At 36.2% G+C, this 22320-nt stretch overlaps 1 protein-coding gene across 9 annotated transcripts in view; it reads right to left on the bottom strand.

Moving 5' to 3' along the window:
- LOC134743513 (tropomodulin-1) overlaps positions 1-22320 on the bottom strand; it is a 268940-nt gene that overhangs the window by 167659 nt on the left and 78961 nt on the right. For 8 of the 9 annotated variants that reach the window (XR_010128022.1, XR_010128023.1, XR_010128021.1 and 5 more), the window contains exons 2-5: positions 10789-10941; positions 2705-2872; positions 2149-2272; positions 315-430 (exon numbers count right to left, since the gene is read on the bottom strand). Coding sequence is in view for 4 of the 9 variants with exons in the window: in XM_063676995.1 (XP_063533065.1) it covers positions 315-430; positions 2149-2272; positions 2705-2872; positions 10789-10941 (561 nt within the window). In the remaining 5 variants the exon portion in view is untranslated. Of the gene's footprint in view, positions 1-314; positions 431-2148; positions 2273-2704; positions 2873-10788; positions 10942-11169; positions 11270-22320 lie in introns of those variants that run through there. The other variant, XM_063676996.1, reaches the window with a different exon arrangement.

Below are 22320 nucleotides of genomic sequence, written 5' to 3'. Positions count from 1 at the left end.
ATGAATTCATTCATAATTTGTCCATGAAATTTCGCAGCTCACTGTACCTTTTGCTTGGTAGCTTTGGTGATGCCATCCCAGCCGAGACCGACGGGCTGGCCCTTGTTGAGTAGTGACGCGTAGTACTGGTGCTATTGCCGGCGGCACACTGAATGATCGGCGACTCGCTGTAAGTGGAACCGAGAGGTCGGATCACGGCGTCCCGCTCTCGGCGTTGCCATTCGGATGACTTACCATCAGCCGTAAAAATGCATGGCGACTTTATCAATGAATTCATTCATAATTTCTCCATGCAATTTCGCAGCTCACTGTACCTTTTGCTTGGTAGCTTTGGTGATGCCATCCCAGCCGAGGCCGACGGGCTGGCCCTTGTTGAGTAGTGACGCGTGGTACTGGTCCTGGTTCATCATCGAGTGGAAGCCGAGGATGGCTGTAAACGAGAAAATCTTTACTTGCAATTAAACACATGCATAAAGAGGGAAGGATGTAGATGTAGTGTAGGGACGCCCGGCCGGAAACGGGCGGGCTGTCGATCGCTCGTTGCGTTCATTCAGCCCAATTCCCTGGAAGAGGGAAGGATTCAAATCACTAGTACTAGCTGGCTTTTGTACTGCTGACGGGACGAGAATCGTAGGCATAAATCCGAACTCGCGCGGTGAGTTCCATAAGCCTGGTATTGGTAAAGTGGTCTATCTTTTTGTTACTGTTTCTCAATTAGTTTGTTGTTCTCTTGGCTGCTAGCATTGTTCTTTAAGAACAAAAATAATACAGGCGAGGACTATTTATAATCTGTGTTTTCGTCTTATTTAAAACAACGACACTGAACGCTCCGGTATGTCAATAAAACTGATATAATCGCCATATTAAACCAAAATAAGTAATCTATCACTAAGGCCATAAAAATAACTTGCACACTGCCAACGGAGAAATTAATGATAACCGAATATTCTCGAAAATATATAGGAAACTGAGTAATAAGTACTCAAACAAACAACTATAAAGTTAAACTAGTCTAAAAGATCACAAGTGCAATGATCTTATTAATGGAGAATAAACCTTATCCCTTAACGCTCGGTGTTGATAATTGGTTAACGCAGATTGGTGCTGAATGTTTTTTAAACGGGCTTGCGGTGCAAAGACAAGACGACATTAGATTCGGTATGCCACTGGAAGTTTGCCAGTGAGTTATAAAGAGCGTTTTTGCAATTATATTAGACATTTTTGCCGAAGAGATCAAGATCGCGACATTGTCACTACTGGTTTGCTGGAGATTCGTAATTGGGCGTAACATGTTTGTGACTGGTCGTACTGATATGTAAAGGAAATTATAAAAAATCGACTAGCCCACCAGCGTTTCTGGGAGTCTGTAGTGTGAGTATTGCAGATATATAACTGAAACTCGTATAAGTATGTAACATTTTTGTTTATTTTTCTCGCGAACGAAGTTAGAAATAATGTACTTTTAAATTTTTAACTAAAGCGTACTTAGCTAGAGCATGTATCCATTTTAATCTTGACTTACTGCCGGACCCATAATAGACTTTGACAATACGGGTCATTTAATTTTTCTTTTGTATAGGCCATAATTTTTTTTGGGGTACTTAATAATTATAATGTAACCTGAATTTTTTTCTGCAAAAAATGAATTCCAGATTCCTGACAATAAATTGTGTAAAAATTATTCAAATCTGTGTCAAACGCCACAATAAACTGAATCTCATAGTCATAAAACAGCATAATGTGACATATTCATGATCTAACCTTGGGTAGGTATGAGTAGTGTTCCAAATGTGTAACTTGGGAATGCCCATTACACAGCATACATTATAAATTGACGTAAATACACAGTTAACCCTGTTTTCTTTCTTTAGTTATGAAAAAACACTGTAGAGAAGTCCAAGACTCACAAAGAGTGGGAAGTAAAAAGCATTTAGGGTTATGCATTACCTACCTACCTAGCTTTATTAGATTTATTTAATTGTGAAGTCCACAACAGATACGAAGGCCATAATCATCATTATACTGCAGCAGTTAAACTTAATTCTCAATAAATTCAATTCTCAGATTTTGTTTACAAGAGACGCTGGTATTACCAAGAAACCTACCTACCAAAGTATAAAAGCTTTTACCACAATTTAGGAAACTTACCAGCCAAGTCAATGATTTCCTCCTGCGAGGCGGTGCCCAGCGCCTGCTCATACTCGTCGCCGAGGTCGATGGAGATCTGTTCGTCCGCTTCGCGCGACCCTTCGGGCGGGGGCGGCGCGATCCACTGGAAAACACGAATTGGAATTTTACATAAAAGTTTATATGAAATTTTCATAGGCTAGTCAGTAGTCACCAGGTAACTCGTGTTAACCAACGCAGAGAGGATCTAGCCATAATGGGAATCGGACGTGAAAATTTTGTTACCAGGCTACGTCACGCTATTATAGTACTTATCTGGTGAAATTTAAATCATATTTAATTGAAACAGAGTTGCATTTATTTTGTTTCGTTCAATTTTCAAACAAAACAAAATCAATTCTATTTCCGACACTATAGGTTCAAATTTTAGCAGCAAATTTTGGATTTTTGATTTGTATGGCTAGGCCTTAGGAGGATATGACGTTCATAAGCGCATTGAAATATGCCTACTTGAATAATAAACTATCTTTATCTTTTATGGATGGAAATTATGGTAGATTATGGCGGGTTTATTTACCTTCTTCCCTCGGACAACACCAGCCACGTAAGGTTTGACCTCGGGTCGGTCTGGGGTCTCGAGCGCCTGCTTGTTGATGTGCTCGATCAACTTCTTGCGATTCAGGGGTCCCGTGGGGTCCTTCTCACAGTCGTAATTGTTGCGCTGGTCGGGGGGGAGGAAGTTGTCCTGAAACAGTTAAGATTTTATATTAAAACTTGTTAAAGAATCAGGTTTACCGCAGACTACTGTCCACACTTTTCCTGCCAGAAATTAACATTGGTTTATTATCGCGTTGCATAGTACCCGTTCGCTTCAAGTTGACCGTTAACACTCTGCCCGCTTCCCCGCATCACCCGCTCTGCATAGTCTGCATGACACCTTATCCACTCCGCTACTACACCTTAACATCTACTTTTATTAGGGTTCCGTACCTCAAAAGGAAAAAAAAACTGAACCCTTATAGGATCACTCGTGCGTTTGTCTGTCTGTCCATCTGTCACAGCCTATTTTCTCTGAAACTATTGGACCAATTAAGTTGAAATTTGGTACACATATGTGACATATGTAAGTTCGTGACCCAAAGATTGACATGTAACGTAAACAAATGAATTTTAGCTTATTGTATCTCAAATATATATTTTTTTATAATTTTAATTTTAGGCAGTTTAGAAGTTATTCAAGAAAATAGGCAAAAAATTATAAATAAAGTACTGAATTATTTTTTGTCGACAGTGCTAGTAATTGTACCTGTGACGTTATCATGTACGTTATGTTGGTACGTAGTAACGTTATTTACCATAGTAAGGAAAGGAATGCAACACGAATGCTTGGGCAAATACTGCCATGTGCGTTAAAGGCATTTGGCAGTTTGACAAAATTACGACTATGTTATGATTGGCTGAAGCAATGGTATGTTGTACATTTCATATTTATATGATTAATGAAATCACGTGGTGTTCTATCTGTAATCAGGGCTTGATATTTTGCTTGATTTTACATTAAAAAAATAATTTATTATGGTCACTTTATCAAGTGACAAGATACAGGAACATTCTCCTTCTGAAGTGGTATAAAAGGCGATAAAAAGTGCATGCCATATCACGCGATAACCGTGACCATCTAACGATCAAATGTTTATCTAAAAGTGCCATCTTGAACTTGGGTTTGATTAATTGAATTGATCGTTTCGTTATGGCCTTTGGCTCACGTGAGAAATGCCGGACTTGTGTTGCATTATTTAATTTAGCGCCCGTAATACTTTACTGGTAAAGCATTTAACCTCCTAAGAGTCCTAAGTATTACGGTACTAATACCTATAGTACTTTATTTCGTTTTTAACGTCTTTTGGGTCGCCCATATGACTGTGCGGACTGTGCTCATATAGTAACGAATTACACTACCGCTCAAAAATATTTGGGCACCCGCAATTTTCACCATACAATTGTATACAAAAATTATTTTAAAAATCATACTGTTCGATCGCAGGCAAATGACTCTCTTACATGTTGGATTGAATTTTTATTTAGGTAAATATATTGAGCCTCAAATTGTTGCCAGACATCCTTTAAAATTTCGAGTTTACTTTATGCAACGATTTAAAAAACCCTTATGTACTAGTTCACACAAAATAAAACGATTTTGTACTGGAAAACGATTTATGGATTTTTTTACGCTTGCCATTTGGTAAATAGGCAATGTACACGAATATTCTGCACATAATTTTGAAGCTCGATGTCTGTTAATTTAAAAAAGTAAACTGCACAAAAAACTGTTACGCGACTGCGACTGAGCGGCATAATTCTGAAAGTCGATTTTATGATACAATTGTATGGAAAAAATTACGAGTGCCTAAATAGTTATCAGCGGTATAGCGTATGTAAACAAGTCAGTTGTCAGTATAGGCTAGATGACAAATTTTCATTAATGGTACTAATCGATCAGGTGTGTTTTTAGGATCAAATGTCTATATGGGACCCATTGTATTAAAGCAATACAAAAGTCAGAAATGATAGTCAAAGTCCGACAGTCATACCTCACTCGCGAAACGCTTCTAACAAAACGATAAGTGAACGTGACGTCAAGGTCACGGAGAAGCCCATCTTGAAGTATGAACAAAACAAGAAAATTCCGTTTTTGTCGGTAAAATATTGTGTTTATGTATATAGTTGCCCTACAATATTTTATCGTTTTGAAAGTTTAAAAAAAACTTAAATTTTTAAACTTTCAGGTCCTGTATTTTTGTATTATTTCCATATATGATTTTAATATCCACATTATTGTAATAAATTGCTCATTTGCTATCTATTTTACTAGATTTTGTTATAAAATTCAACATGTGTCATCATCCCTATTATACCTACATTACATTTGCAGTACATCGATGTTGCAGTAGCAAAACATTATCTCGTTGCCATTAACACAAGCATCATTATGTAAAGTGTGTCAACGGCTTAGCTAAGACAATAAAACCTACAATATATTATCAATATCATAATGTGAAATCAATTAAATACCAATTGTTTATCGTAGGTAGACGAGGTAAGTAGGTGTGGGCGCGATAACACAAGTGATAAACACTTGCACACTTTATGTTCATTAGTTTGACCTTGTTTGCGTGAAATGATACTAATATGAACAAGTTGCTACTTAAGGAAAATGTATTATAATGATTATATTTGTTTATGTATTAAGAATGTTCTGCAGCACCCTACCAGGATCGATGAGCCTAAATGTTACCATGTAATGTAAAAGTGTACTTGGATGCAAATACAGATCTCTCTCTAAATTTTTTGAAACATTTACATCGAATTTGGTATCAACGTATTTTCTATTTTGCGGCGGCGTGGGAAATCTTATCTAGTACTCATTACACATTTTACAGGAGGATTAAAAACCCAGATTAGTGACATTAAGGGACAAAACTAGTTTAACAATGAAATTAAAAAGTACCATTTTATAAATACTATACATATAACATTTTTGCCTGCGAATCATGCTGGTAACCCAGCATTCAGGACAATAGTAATGTAATAGTTGTGTAACGCCATTGTGGCAATTCTCCAATTATAATAACGATGAGAAATTATTAAGCGGAGGCCCAAGGACCATTGTAATTGCCGAAACTTGCTAATTGAATGTGATTTCCTAATTTTAATTATTTTTTTGTAATAATGATGAGTAATATCGATTTTGATATGGTTTTGTCATACTCGCATTGCATGTGCTTTACCAGGGGGGTGTCACTGCGCAGTTTAGGTATACTTGGCCGGCGCACCGCCCGGGCAGGTGTATGGCAGTGGGCTGCCGCTCGCGCAAAATTGAAAATAGGCAATGGCTTCGAAACCTAAATCGCGATCTAATCTGTATAAAAGATAATGTTTTGTTTACGGATGTCTGAACAAACGGAAGAACAAGGAAGCAGAAAAAACATATTTTTTAAATTCCGGACTATACATATTGACCGACATATTTTCAAAGGAATAAGTACTTCTGTGGCATACCTACTTCCGTGAGAATCAGACATACTATCTCCGGCTAAAAATTTTATGTTTACAGAATCAACGTTTGTAATTCCTACATATTTATCTTAAAAATAATAAATCAGTAGGTATAGGTAATACAAAAACTTGTCAAGTGACAACCCCGTGCCGACACTCGCAGTTCGGTCATAAAACTGCGGCGCGCAAAGAAGATTCACGGTTAGTGCGCGGTTATAAGTTTCAATTTTGCTTGCAGGCGGCGAGTGTAGGTATAATTTTATACCTAAATCTGGCTTTTGTGAAGGAGTGAATTTTCTGTACGGTAGTACTATTAGTTATTCTGTGGTTTTACTTAATAAATTTAAGTAAGTAATAGGTATTAGGTAAACAGATATTTCGTGTTCGGAGTATACCAACAAAAATAAAATAACATTACAAATAAAAACTTAACACAGTATTTGAACTCAAAAGTACATTGTACTCATTACCCATTCACTATCTAACATGCAAATAAATTAGTTACACTTGAAAGCATACGCAAAAGGAAACAGGGAGCGAGTCAAAGTGGTTTTGTTTCTGATTCTTATGCAAACAATTACTGGAGCGGAGAAAAATTGCTACTTGTTGGTAATAAGTAAATATTTATAACCTGCAATTGTCAGTTATTTGAGGCTTTTTCTAATGATATAATTATGTTTTATTTTATCGACCTTTCTCTTATTTAGTAAAGTGGCAGGTGAAGTACCTACATAATGTATAGTCACGGTCATTAAACTTATATAGGTATGTAGTTAGGTACCTCTTAAGGTAAAGCGGTAAGGCTCACTCTGTTTTTTGACCGCTTAGGCACGCGCTTGAATTGAGCGTTTTTTGTGTTTACTTATAACTTTGTATTATGTTGTATTATATATACCTATTTGAAAAAACGGCTTACTTTTCGATGTTGATTCACTATTTAATTATCAGTAGGTATAAACAGGTGTCTGACCGGAGACGATTGGCGAGAAGCGAAGAAGCGAATAGTAGTGGTAAGCGAGTATTTTGGACAGGTCTTATAAAAAATTCTTACAGGCGTGTGAACAATGATCATGTAAGTACCTACACTACACAGTATATTTTCATTTACACTGGATATACATCTAACGTTTGTTGTCCGAGATAATAGCCGATAACTATGTTACTACACGATTTCTAGGTGGTAAGACAGGTGTACTGTTCGCTGCAGAGATAACTGACCCCCCCCCTAAAAAATGTGTTTGCAGGTGGGGCGTAATATCTCTGCAGCAGACTGTACATACACTTTAATAGGTATTTAATTATCAATTAATATAAATAATTAGTAAAACAATACGGAAACACGTCTCACACAAAGACACAAGGGTTTGCCAATTTTCATGAATCCTAAATGCAGCACACCATATTTATAACAGACCAAATATAGCCATAGGAATGAGTAAAATCAAACACTTATAAAGATACACAATTCACATCAAGGTTTAAATAAACTGAAAACTGCCTGACGTCACCAAATTACACCTATTTTACTTTAAATTGAAGTCAGTCATCTCCTTTATTATTATTACTTACCTACTTGTATGATCATGATAGTTGTATTTTATACACATACATGTAACCTTGGCTTTGTATTATAAATTCAATATACGCTATATAATCCGTTTTCATAGTTTTAGTTCATGAGTAACTATCGCGGTAAACGAAGATAATATTACTAATCATTTTGTAAACATAGACTTTGTAAGAATTACTCACAGCAGTGGAAACACAATTAGCACTGATAATTTGGCAAAGAAAAATGTGACTCATTTAATTTGCTTTGAACTCTTTTTCACTACAGCATTTAGCCTCATACATTGTGTTTATACCTAGTGTTTGTATTTAAACAGACCAATTTTATAAATATTGCTGTAATTATATTTAATATTGTCTTCGGTTACCGCGATAGTTACTCATGAAATAAAACTATGAAAACGGATTATATCGCGTATATTGAATTTATAATACATCCCGACGTTTCGAACCCTTTACAGCATTCGTGGTCAACGGGTGACACAGCGTTTGTGGTCAACGGGTGTCACCCGTTGACCACGAACGCTGTAAAGGGTTCGAAACGTCGGGATGTTTTATAAATTCAATATACGCGATATAATCCGTTTTCATAGTTTTATTTCATGTGTAATTATATTTCTTAAGAATTGCACACCCACAGAGATATTAAAAGCAATATATTTGTGCCATTTTCAACCAAAAGGGTACTTGTTGTCGGTTGTCAATAAGGCGCTATTTCCATGAAGCTTCAATTTGAAATCAACCTTATCAACAACCGACAATGTTTACGACCTTTTACTTGAAAAAGTCACATTTGTGTAAACCCCCTGCCCAGCAGAAGCAGAGGTATATGTAACATTGATGATATTGCTTATGGATTACAGACAGTTATTAATAACCATATATTATATTTGTATTTTTTCCTCCTTCCCAGCAGTCACTGAGGAATTAATATGATTAGTCATTTTACATTCTTCAATGTCAAAGTTAAACCACCATTATTGTATTGTTTATATAGAGGGGTCTCCAGATTTTTTGACCCAAGGGCTATTAAAGTCAAGTCTTCTGCCTTCTCAATTCCATTTTGCAAGTCAGATTTAATATGGCATTTGGCTCTCCCACTTCCAGGTAAAGAGTGCAAATGCCACGGGCCCTGCCTACCTATGCATTGTGGCTGTAAAAAACCTTCGTTTCACTTCGTCCAACATAATTACAACAATCCATGGGCCCCATGATAGAATTTACTACAGGCCCCGCGCTGGCTTAATTTGGAACTGCTTGCGGGTTCAATCTGGCATAAGTTTAGGGCAAGTGTCATCAAATGGTCGACCGCGGTCCAGATCCGGACCGCCTACCAAAATATTGCATTTTCTTATTTAATAAACTCAAGTACAAACAGACCAAACAGTGATGGTCATTTTATGTCAAGAACTGGACTCCTTAAGAAATTAATTGGTGATTCCTGGTTCAGGGAATCATTTTGTAGATAAAAGTGGCATTATGTCCAAGTGTGTGGCTTGGCAAGGGTAGTGCGGCACTATTGTGGCAGGAGCGCCTATTGAAACACACTCAAATGAGGCATTGGCCACTAAAGCAGCGGCAAAAAAACTACATTACAAATATATACATATAACCTATTTGAAAAGACAAATTTTCCATGCATTAAAATTTAAGAAAATATGTTTTTAGTTGTCTGGTCTTAAGGCTAATGGCAGGTTGAAATCTAGCCAAATCAGTCAGATGGTAAATTTGTGGTTTGACTGGTCTGGCACGAGCTTGGTTCTACATCAGTTTTGTATTTCTATACTAGGTCAACAGATGCAAACATTTGAGCAAATATGGCAAAGTGAATTTCGGTATAAATAAATTAATAATAAAATTAACAATCAATAGTCTGAAACAACTGAAAACAATGGAGTGTTTTCTAAGATTCATGAGCACTTTGTATAGTGGAGAATTACTATTGAACTTGCAAGTGTGGCATGCAGGTCTCATAAAAATATGGTCATAGATACATGTACATTAGGACCTCGCTAATCAAAGTTACCAGGTGTTAAAAAATTACAGGTTTCGAAATTTTTGTTGTTTTATTTTTTGCTAATTTTTTATCTTATAATAATCACTTAATTATAGCAAATAAATAAAAGATTTATGTATGTATTAACATATTACTTTGATAAATTTCAGGGAAAAGATTACTAGCAGTAAAAAAATCAGTTAAGTATACTCTACTGTTTTACATTTTTCACTTAATTCTGGAGGCATTACTGGGGCTCTACTGTATATACCTGCTGTTATTTTCCTACACTGTTATGCGATTTTGAAATGAGAATAGTATAGGTACATGAAGGAGTGTATATGATTTAAGTATTAAATATTGTTTGATGTACTAAGAATAAGCACCTAACCTAATAGAAGCAACAATTTGACCAATTGGTCCACCAATTGGACATAATAGAAGTCTTGTTTATGTTTAATTGAGAGTTATCTACTATGCCTAATGCTCACTACTATGTTCAACTAAATTAATATGTCTGCAAGCATTTCTAAAAAAGTTGGATATTTTCTTATTACTATTTTTTCAGCTGAAGATATTTGTACTCAGAATCATGAACCTAATTTTGATAACAATGGGAGAAAACCGGACAAGTATGAGTCGGACTTGACCGAGGGTTCCCTACTATTTAGTATTTGTTTTTATAGCAGCAATAAAAATACATCATCTGTGAAAATTTCACCTGTCACTAGCTATCACCGTTCATGAGATACAGCTTGGTGACCGACAGATGGACAGCGGAGTCTTAGCATTAGGATCCCGTTTTTACCCTTTGGGTATGGAACTCTAAAAAGTATCTAATACATTTTCTTATCTCAAATAACTCCCAATGTTACCGTGAATGAATGAAAATTCGTGGGTTCAAATTAAAACCTCGGTTGTTTGTTCTCAAAAAAATGCACTTAAAAATTTGATCAGGATCCTTATCCTTAACTTTAAACACTTCAAAACTTTTTTGGAAATACTCTAATATGACTATACTAATAGCATATGTTACTCACGTCAGGATCAACCTCCTTGGCGAGCATAGTCAACTCCTCTTGTGACAGCTTAGCCAATAGCTCGTCGACGTCCACTTCGTCGTAGTTGGACAACTCGCGTCCAAACAGCTTCGCCGGTGTCGTCATCGTAGTAGTCTTTGTCGATGACGATTTCTGCACCAAAAACACCACAATTAACACCACACTGTTTAAATAACTGCTCGTAACACCTAATATTTACTAAAGAAAATAAATTTAAAAGCTAAACATCAAGGTAAAACATCGATTTTGACACTTTACCACACCCACGATTAATTGAGATAAAATATACGCGCTAACTTAACTTTATAATGTTTAAACAAGCCGAAAACAAGTTTAGTGTACAATATTTGTTATGCTTACATTTAAAAATATAAATAATAGTATTTAACCACGGTACAGTGTAAAACACTGTTGAAACAAACACCTTCTACGAATGACAAATAATGACTAACTTGAAAGAACGAGCCAGACGATAAGTTTCAATAAAGGCGTGAAAGAGATAACGTATTACTTAACTGCAAGGGGAGAGGGGCTTAGAGATGTGAATGTAGCGGGTTATCGGTACCGGTTTTTATCAGTCAGTTTCCAATGCTAATGGTCATTTCGTTGCATTGTTGTTTTGGTTGGGTAAAAACAATAGGAGTATTTTGAGATTTTGACAGCACACACAGTGCCACTGCGTGCTGTCAAAATCTCTGCAGACATTTCTTGGTTTGACTCTAACACTGTGAAAATGTCATGTTATACCGTGTCGTGGCCAATACGAAATCGACGAAACAAAGATAACTGTAATCTAATTTGTTACATGTTCTCTGATAAAATCTAATAATTTAAATGAAGTACAATAAAATTAAGTTGTTTCGTTATTTAAAAAATTAGCCGACTATCCGGCCACATTTGAGTCACTTAACTTCAAACTCGGATAAATCCATCTGTCAGAATATGCGATTTTGGTATTAAGAAAAGGTAATAGGGTAGATATTTGCTGAGAGCGTTGAATGGATTTACCGGAGTTTGAAGTTAACCGACACATTTGTAGTCGCCGATTAGTCGTTATAAAAATGTCAACATTTTGCTGCTAGTTCTTAGGTAACCAAAGATCAGTAAAAAAACGTGTATTTATTAGAGTAATAATGTCGATTTTTCTCAGAACATTAAAATATTTTGGTGATAACAACTAAAAACAAATATTCTCTATACCTACTCAAACACACCTACCTTGTCAGTAGAAAAAGGCACGAAATGCAAATTTTCTATGGGAGGTCAACACCCTTCGCGACAACATTGTTTAAATTTGCCGCCTTTATTTTTAATTTCGCCTGACAAAGTGGGTGTGCTCTGATAGTTATAGTTACCACCCTAACACTTGGTGGTAACTACAACTACTGGGATTTTTTTTTCTCATAATTTAAAACTAATACGGGACTTAATCGCGTACAAACTTACGTTTATTTATGGCCTGACGTTTCGTTTTTTTTCTCATTAGTTAGCACTGGTAGCTTGATGTTACCATACTACTGGGAATGACCCAATACTATGGGTATAGATCACATCTATACACTACTATGATGAATACGAATAAGAGCGAGGTCATGACACTCGTGACATTTCGTCTCCAACGCCGTATTAATGGAGCGATTACGCAATGCTGGTGCCGTTCCTGCCGCAGCCACACCTAACGCCTTGCTATTGAACTCAACATTTTATCTCCACTTCACACACAATGTACAGCACAGTGTAACAGTTCAGGACATCATATGCTTTATTTTGTACGATTTTTAGGGTTCCGTACCCAAAGGTTAAAAACGGGATCCTATTACTAAGACTCCGCTGTCTGTCTATGTGTCTGTCTGTCTGTCCGTCTGTTACCAGGCTGTATCTCATGAACCGTGATAGCTTAGACAATTGAAATTTTCACAGATCATGTATTTCTGTTGCCGCTATAACAACAAATACTTCCCGTTTTTACCCATTGGGTACGGAACCCTAAAAACAACATGGAAAGAAGCATATATGTTCAACATTAAACTCAAGGATAGAGTAAAATTGTCCATAATTAAAGCCAGATTAAAGTGTGGGAGAGTGGTCAAAAAGGTCAAGCAACAGAAGTGGCGGTGGACTGCCCACATCATCAGAGAAGGGCTAGAAAAGTGAACAAAAGACCTTATAGAGTGGTACCCAAGGGGGCACAAAAGGAAGAGAGGAAAGCCTAATCGTAGATGGTCAGATGACTTTAAAAGTATAGGCGGAGTGGACTGACCCAGGACTATGTCGGAGGACAAGCTGAAGTTGTCGATGGAAACTAGAAAATAGTAAATAGTAATATATATATAATTGTATAGATAAAAATAAGGCATGTTTTTAAGTAGATAGAGTATCAGTCTTACAAAACTTCAGTAATAAAGGCTATATTTATTTTTTTATTTGTGGCGAACCTCTTTGGTCGGCTTACGTCCGCCTGCGAACGCAGGCCGCTAAGCCGATTATGTACTTCTCGTTAATCAAAACTGACTGATGTAAAATATTGTTCTTTGATTTGTCAGAAGAAAATATAATTAGTTTTCTTTCTTATTTGTTGATTGATTATTTATTTATACCAAAAATAGAAGTCCCACATATTTATTTATTTTATTATATTTGATTGTGACGTCACATGGTAGTGTTTCATATAAATCTCGTAGTAGCAAAATCGTTTTGACAGTTCGAAAAAAGAAACTGATTTGACTAGTAGTCAAATACCCTATTAATAGTGTCGCTATTTCTGTATTAATGCTTGTTTTGCTAGCCTAATAAGTATACTCGTACAAAAACGTGACTGTCTCGACCTTACAACAAATTTACCTTCTCTCGTGAGCTCGTGACACATTCTGTTATACAGCATGAGCTACCAAAGGTTATTATATACATTGTTGAGCAATATAACCTTATTGTTATATTATTATGTATTTGTCCTAGTCACGAATTTTGTTATGTTGGAGTTCCCATTGACTAACGTGCATGAATTTGAACCAATGAACCCACTAATAATGCAGATTAAGCTGAAACTTTTTTGATAGACTGAGCCAAACCGATTTGGTGGTAGGCAGGTGGGATTTTTTTTCCGCAATAGTTACCACTGGTAAAAGGAGGGGAAAAAATCCCATTGGTTACCATTGGTAACAAGTTGGTGGTAACTAGTGGGAATAGCGCGTATCGTTTCCCAATAAATAACCCCTAGGCTACCAGTTTATGTGAGTTAGTATTTAGGTATCTTTTTACAATGTTACCTGTCTGTAACTTTCTCCTTGTAAAAACTAGAGCGAAATGGGTTCTTTAGATAGAGCCGATTGATAGTCATTAAAGATACCTTTGTTACATTGAGTATTAACAAAATTAACGCAAATAGATTACAAGCACGCTAAAATCGAAAGCATCATTCATTCAGAAAAAACAAAAAAATAGAAGACCATTTATTCATGCCAGTGTGTTCAAATTTGCCTACCCAATAAACCGCACTTTCTCGCCCATGCTTGCATAAGTTCCTAAATATAAGATTCCACACTATCAAACTATCATGTTAATTTGTTGGCAATTGATTCTGCTTTGTGTATGAGTAAGATGCGTCAATTAAATTAATTTTATAATTTTATTATGTAATTGCTCCTTATTGTTTAATTAGATTCAGTGACATAGTGGCTTATGTGGTGAATGACCTTAGTTTTAGGGTTGCTGTTAATAAAAACTTTCAGTATTGGTTATTTTCACAAAATAACACCTAAGCGTTTTCAAATGACCAAAATGATGTGTACAAGATTATGTTTATTCAGGAACTTTGTTCGTCGTAAAGACAAAATTAAATTTGCCGCTGGCTGTCGTTCCGCTCTGCATAACAATACGGAAGAAGTGATCGAATGATTGATCCGAATCGATAAACGTTTTGTTTCTGTTGACCACGCGACTACGCCGGGCGAGCTGGCGGGCCGCCAACCCACTATAATTGGTGGTCGCGGCAACAGAGACACGCGGTATTCTTAGCTGCCCACTCGGCCACTGGCCTTCCTACCAACAAATATGATTCCGGCAAATAAATAAATAAATTGTAACGGTCTTGACCTAGTCACTAGCTGCTAAGGATGTTCCACTCAACGCATGTTGCAGATTCGCGAAATGTGTTAAAAAGGTTAACGACCTCTGTGCATGAAATATTGTTACTGGCCGGAAAGTTAATGTCTATTAGACAAATGTTCACGTGACGTTTTCCGTAGGTACTAACATAGTTGTTTTGTTATGATGGAGTAAATAATGACGATAACATAAAAATGAAGCTTGATTTTGGTCCACCGCTGCAAGTGTCCCCATTTATCAGAGGCGCTAGATTTGCGCTACTGATTGCTGGATTTTTCTACGGTGTTAGTAAGCAAATGCTTTACAATTCTTTGGAACGCTCGTATCAGGTAGAAGCAGCAAAGAAAAAAATAATCCGGGACCAGGAACTGGCAAGAGAAAGGGAAATTATCGCCAAGAAAGAACGTGAAGATGTTAAATGGATTGAAGGAGGAATGAAATAAAATAATTCTTCCTACATACCTAAGTGCTATTATGGGTAAATAAATGCCTTTAATTATCTCGTCTTATATTTGATTATATTTGTTTAATCCTCAAATAATATATAAACAAAAACCACAAACTATGTATCATATTCAATTATAAGATTTCTTTAAATAGGTTTATATTTATTACTATCATAAACAGTTTCTAAACTTTAGGTAATAGTCATTCATTTATTTAATATTCAACCTACACTCTAGACGACGTGTGAAAGTGTGAAAAGCTGGAGCTTTTCTCCGCGGCAAATAGCTCTCCTACCATTGTTACACTACACTACACGTGTTTACTTTAAACAAGCTGTTTGTGCATACAAATGGGTTCTAATATAGGCGTGAGAGTCACTTTCCAGTTTCATCGGATGCAGAAATCAAGCGCATATTTTTTTTATTTGTTTACCGGTTATTTTACTCGTTTTACCGGTTATTGGTAGAAGCTCTATAAAAGCCGGACCGAGTGGCGCAAATTTTAAAATGCAAATCGGTTAATGCGTTATTTTCTTGATTTCCTTTCCAGTAAGTGCATGTAAAAACTTTAACACATATAACATAACTTGCGTTTTACATATCCGTAGTTTGCGTAAAGACGAATGCATCATTCATCAAGACGGAACTAACATGGAAGACTAGTTCCTCGTGTAATATCTGATGCGTTTGCATTATTCATGCAATAGAAACGTCAAGAACCTAACAGCATTATCAAGTGTGTAAACTGCATCTACAGGCTATAGTGTGGAAAGAATGAATGGGCCCTGCAGGGAAAGTGCCTTAAAACCTTGAGTTAGCTCATTTTGCTCAAAGGAAACATTTTTATTTTTAAAAAGAAACAAAATTGCATTCAAAGATTTTTTGAAATTAGCTTGTTTCACCCTGGAATCGAACTGACTAAAAATTAAAAAAAATAAACACTCGCTATTTTATTTTACTATTCGATACAGTTAATGTTTATGATAACATTTCCCCAATCAACATTAGGCCTTCGTCCAGCCTGACACTTGTCTGTCGTACAAAATAGCCATAAAATCGAATATTTAGTATTCAAGAACATTTTTAGACAAGCAAAATTGAGAAAAAAAATGAAAAATCTTTGAATGCAGTTTTGTTTATTTTTAAAAATAAAAGAATATTTCCTTTTAACCAAAATGAGCTAACTTAAGGCTTTGAGGTACTTTCGCTCCAGGGCCCATTCATTCTTTCCACATCACACTATATATTGCTTCCATGACTACTACATCTTTTGACGTTAGGTTGAATGGAAAATAAAGCTAAAGCAGTTAGGACTTAGGATGGTACCTATAGTTGGTCAAACGAAAATTGTCAGTAAATAAAACCAAAACACCTACCTACAGGATAGTATGATTCTCTCTGTCTATGTTTGAAATGTGATAGTCCTTTGACAAACTTTATTTCACCTGTCCAATTTCTTGGTCCAAATGTCATTGCGTCTCACTCCTTATTAAGCAAAATGTGAGACGCAAATACACATTGGACGGATTGGAACTAAATTGTACAGGTGGAATACCAACCTTATTTAGGTAATAGGCGGTTAATTCTAATTGAACAATTTGTTATGGTATTGATCTGGTTTTGATACGACCTTGACGATCGTCTGTGTCATTGCCGCGCATCTCACGGCGTGGCTCACTCCGCGATTTCATCGCGTCGCTACAAGTACATGCGGCCCACACCAATTTTGGTGTCTAGCCATAGTAGTTACCACGCACCGCTACGGAACGGACGCTTGCTCGCGCTTGCGCCACCTAGCGGTCATATCTGTCGTAATACACGCGTTTTGTTAGAGTGAATCTTCTGTACCTAGTATATGCTATTATTTATTCTGTGGCAGGACTTTCACTTCATTGCAAATGCACCAATCTGCGTTAGCGATAGGTATTCAAGGTCGTATCAAAATCAGATCAAAACCGTAACAAATGGTTAAATCTGAGTCGGGCTCTATATTAATTAGATAATCAACTATTAATTTGGACATAGCTCAAGTAGCGTTTCAATTTTAGAATAACTTACTCGTATTAGTTATAGATACCCCTATATGTACCTTAGTTATTGGAATTCAAAATTAATTTTTCATCACACTCGCTCAGTAAATGTGTCTTTTTGTCTTTTTTATACTTCATTTTTGTATCGCAAGTGTGATGAAAAACATTGTGTGTATAGCTCGGGGCGTAATAATATTGCAAACTCGAGTCTATAAATCGCTCCGGCAAGCCGTCGCGATTTAACTATACTCTCGTTTGCAATATTTAACGTATGCCCCATGTTGCACAATGTACTATTGAAATAGGCCCTGCAGAAAAATATACACCCAGGTCTTGTCTCGCCTTATATTTATGACCTCGATGCCGATATTAAATACTAATGCCTTTACCTGTTCTGTGATGCTTACGTGTTTGAGAGTTGAAGTTTTGAAAATTGACCCACTAAACTAAAGAAAGGCGTGGGGGTAGGGAGGACAATATGCACGTCAGGAATGCCTAAGATATACCAACAGCAACAACTAATATAATTCCAGGGAACCATAATATAATGGTGCTCAAACACCGAAGCCTTGACTTGAATTAACCTGATGACCAACGGTTCGTTTCGTTCTGCCTCGCTGCTCAAATTGCATTGCGGTTGCAAAGGGCAAGACTGCTGCGAAAGAAATGTACTACGTAAATAGAGGTAATTAAAAAAACCGGCCAAGTGCGAGACGGACTCGCTCGCCGAGGGTTCCGTACTTTTTTAGTATTTGTTGTTATAGCGGCAACAGAAATACATCATCTGTGAAAATTTCAACTGTCTAGCTATCACGGTCCATGAGATACAGCCTGGTGACAGACAGACGGAAAATGAAGTCTTAGTAATAGGGTCCCGTTTTTAACCTTTGGGTACGGAACCCGAAAAATGGTAATGAGATAAATAAGGTGAAACCTTACTTGAAAATAATTGTAGTGTATAACTAGCCTTATGAACCGATTTTGCATGTACAACCAGCCTTAAAGTTTATAGTCTATGATTGTTCATTATTTTTAGTATGTGGGTATTTTTGCACTTTGTAATTTTTCCTCAGTCACCCGTTGACCACGAACGCTGTAAAGGGTTCGAAACGTCGGGATGTATTATAAATTCAATATACGCGATATAATCCGTTTTCATAGTTTTATTTCATGAGTAACTATCGCGATAACCGAAGACAATATTAAGGTGAAACCTGGTTAAATGGCCGTTTAGAAAATGTAGAACTTGCAGTCGAATAATTTCGCAATCAAATGTATGCGAGCGACGACTGACGTAAAAATTAAACTGAATAAGTTCCTTTCTTGCTTGACATGCATCTTATGTCATATCATATGTCATATGTATAAACAATAAGATTTTCATTTTTATGTATAGGTCAATCATTGGTTTGCTTTAGGTACTCAGAAGCACTTTCGATCCCGAGTTAATTTAAAGGCCTATGGAAAAATAAAACGGAACAAAACATGCCTATTTTTTCAATATTCAGTCCATTTTTCAATATTCAGTCCAGAGTGATACGAGCTTTTGATTCTTTAGAAGAATCAAAAGTGTACAAAAATGTGAAACTCACATACTTAGATTTCTTTAAGAAAAAAAATTGTATTCCTTCTAGTAAATCAGGTTGTATAATCTTGCTAAGCTGGTATAAAAGAAATTTTATAATGTGTACAACAGGGATCCTTGTGACTTTATACATATCTGGGAAAAGGCGTACAAGTCTCACGAAGCGCAGGTGAAAAAGTGTGTAAGTTCTATGTAACATTTGTACTATTTTTCACCTGGGCTGCGCGAGACTTGAACCCCTTTTCACTTGAATCACATTTATACAAATATCAACACCTGTTATTTATTGTCGATGAGCTTTATATCTTTGGAATAAGGTTTAGAAACAATCAGTTATCAGTGTGAACGATGGTACAGCTGCCTCAACAGGTAGGTACCAGGCGGGGCTTCCTCTAAGGAGCGCTTGTGCAGTGCACTCCCATAAAATTATAGTGCCTAATTAATATATTACTCTTTAAGATCTATCGTACAAAAGTCAATACCAATTAAATAATTACCTTTATTCATTATAAGTTTATAGACGGCCTATACTACTCGGCCTACTCCTATAATTTCATAGGAATCATAGGTAACGCGCGAAGCGGAGCGCTTTGGATTGCGCTCCTATGAAAAAGATTTAGTACATAAAATCAATAGGAAATTCAATGAGAGCGAAAGAGAAGTTTCGCTACAGTTCCGCACGTGAAACAGAAGATTTTCTATGAAGAAAGAGGTAAAATTGGAGCGGCGCTCCGTAGCCCGTTTGACCTTGCGCCCTCTCGTCGAATGCGCGCGCATTGTGTGCGCCATATTTTATTGTCACTTGTTTGTAAACAGACCTTAGTTAGTAGTCAATTTTAAAGTACGCGCGTGAATGGAATTTTGGAATTTTTTTATTATAAATAATTAACCAAGAGTTTAAGCAGTAAGTGCACATAATTTGTTTGTTGTGAGGTGTTTAAAATGAATGAATTTAACGGGAGAATGTGAAAAAAGTTTACAAAATCGACTCGAGTTCAATATAAAAGGAAAACCTTGAACTTTCGTAACAATGTTCGTCAAAAACAAAAACTTATATGTCATTAAATAAGATCAATATGAAAAAACACCGTGGTTGTGTTATGTCGCTGTGATAAAAGTAACTAGGTGTTTTAGTTTATCGTGTTACCTACCTAAGTACATGTATGTACCTAAGTATATGTCTTGTTTGGAGCGGGCGCGGGCGGGCCGGGCGACGGCTGTGCGGTGAGTTTGCTTGGACCGAAACCGATGTGTTAACAATTTAGCACATATTTCCATAAAATTTGAAAACAACATTCACAACCTAGAATCCATTTGTAAAATGAACTGCAGTTAGCGTCTATCGGTCGTCAAGATATTCGTAATAGCGAAATTCTATAAGAGAGTTCAATGACCGTATTTTGTGTCGGTTAATTCAATGTGTAGTTTTTTACTGTGATAGTGAACACCCATAATATAGAATCACCAGCCGCCGCTGGTAGGTACATTATTGATACGATCTGTTTGGAACGACCGGTTTGACAAAGATTTCTCTCCGATTTTAGCGAGTCGCAAAAGACGTTGACTGACCAATCAAACTTTATTACGACGGAATAAAGTCTAATCTGATCACATGAAATAAAACTTTTATCGAGAGAATTAGCCGTAGGATATTGCTACAAAACAATGTGAGGTTATACAGATTTGTATTCCTTTCCTATATAAGTACCTAAGTACGTAGAATAAACAATACCGAGAAAATAATATTGAAGTTCATCTAATATAATGCTTTCAAACAAAAAAGGAATTAAATAAGTTAATAAGTAATTGATAAAAATGCTGATGCAAATGCTTGGTTTGTTGATGGAAATACAAAAATCGCTACACGTAGGTACCTATGCCTACAAGATTGGAATGGTCATCGTGTTGCACTGTTGTACAATTGTAACTTGTGACCTGACATGGCAGCCGAGCTAGTGGACAATGTACAAAGGCAAAGTTACTCCATACGGTTTTGATTCAGATTGCAACATTTAGCCCTGTCCGAAAAGACAGAATGGTGGTCTAATAGGTAATTTTTGCTTTAGACCTTTCGGTAGTTTCGTGCTTAATTTTAAATAAAACTACAACTATAATAACAAATAATTAATTCTACCGTCAAATGCGAGAGTCAGCGTGAGCCAAGTTAATAATAATTAATACGAACATAGTTCTGTATCTTAAAGACCCTAATTTTCTCGTAATTCTCTCCTGCCCGAACTAAACTGTGAGCAAAGCTGAGCAAATGTCTTAAAGTGATACAGTTATTACCTCTACCTGATTCACAAAACCTATGCCTCGACTGAAGCTCCTCCGATATATCTTGACCTCAATTAGAGATTTAGGCTGAGCTAGTTTGTCTTATTTGAATCCGAAACTTAAGACTTAAACAGAAGTTTGATTTGGCATTAATGCTATTGCATTTTAGGTAAAATACGTAGATATGTACCTACCAAAGAGGATATAATAAGATAGAGCGGTACTGTCATAGTAAATTTTGTAACCACTGTAAATTCCTAAATTCACTGCCGTCTCTATCGACATACTTTAAAACTAAAAATGAAGATTTATAAAAATACGTTAAAATGTATTTAAATATGGATATAGTTATTTGTTATACAAGGGTGCAAAGTTGTATTTTACCCGCGAGTGTAGAATTGAAACACGAGAAGTTAAATACATTTGCGCCCGTGTGTAACACAAAACTTTTCACTTCACTATAGCGAGGAAAGTGCAACATCTCTGGAAGTTGTGAAGAAGAAGAAGAAGAAGATAGATATAACTCCGTAATAGATGGATACAGTCTAAGGAAAAAACGTGCCCCGAAAATCACGAAAATTTGATTCTCGATCAGATGGCGCCACTAGTTTTGGCCTACTCTCGTATAGAGGGCGTTGACGGTTTCGTTTGTTATTTATAATTTTAACGCATATCAGTGTAAGAACATGGGTCAAAATCATATAAAAATAATTAATACAAATAAAAAAATCATTTATCCATATTTAAATACATTTTAACGTATTTTTATAAATCTTCATTTTTAGTTTTAAAGTATGTCGATAGATGGCAGTGAATTTACAGTGTTTACAAAATTTACTATGACAGTACCGCTCTATCTTATTATATCCTCTTTGGTATGACAGATGCGACACACAATACTAACTGTTTCAACTATTAAAATTTGATTAATATGAGTTTCTTTTTTTTCTTTTTTTTTTTTATTACAAAAAGACAAGCACTTGACCGCAATCTCACCTGATGGTAAGTGCCGATGCAGTCTAGGATGGATCATGCTTACCTAAAAGATGTCTATTCACTCTTGATTTAA

The sequence above is a fragment of the Cydia strobilella genome, chromosome 8 (assembly GCF_947568885.1).
Source record: "Cydia strobilella chromosome 8, ilCydStro3.1, whole genome shotgun sequence".
Taxonomy (NCBI): domain Eukaryota; kingdom Metazoa; phylum Arthropoda; class Insecta; order Lepidoptera; family Tortricidae; genus Cydia; species Cydia strobilella.
This window is presented reverse-complemented; position numbering and strand designations above follow the sequence as displayed.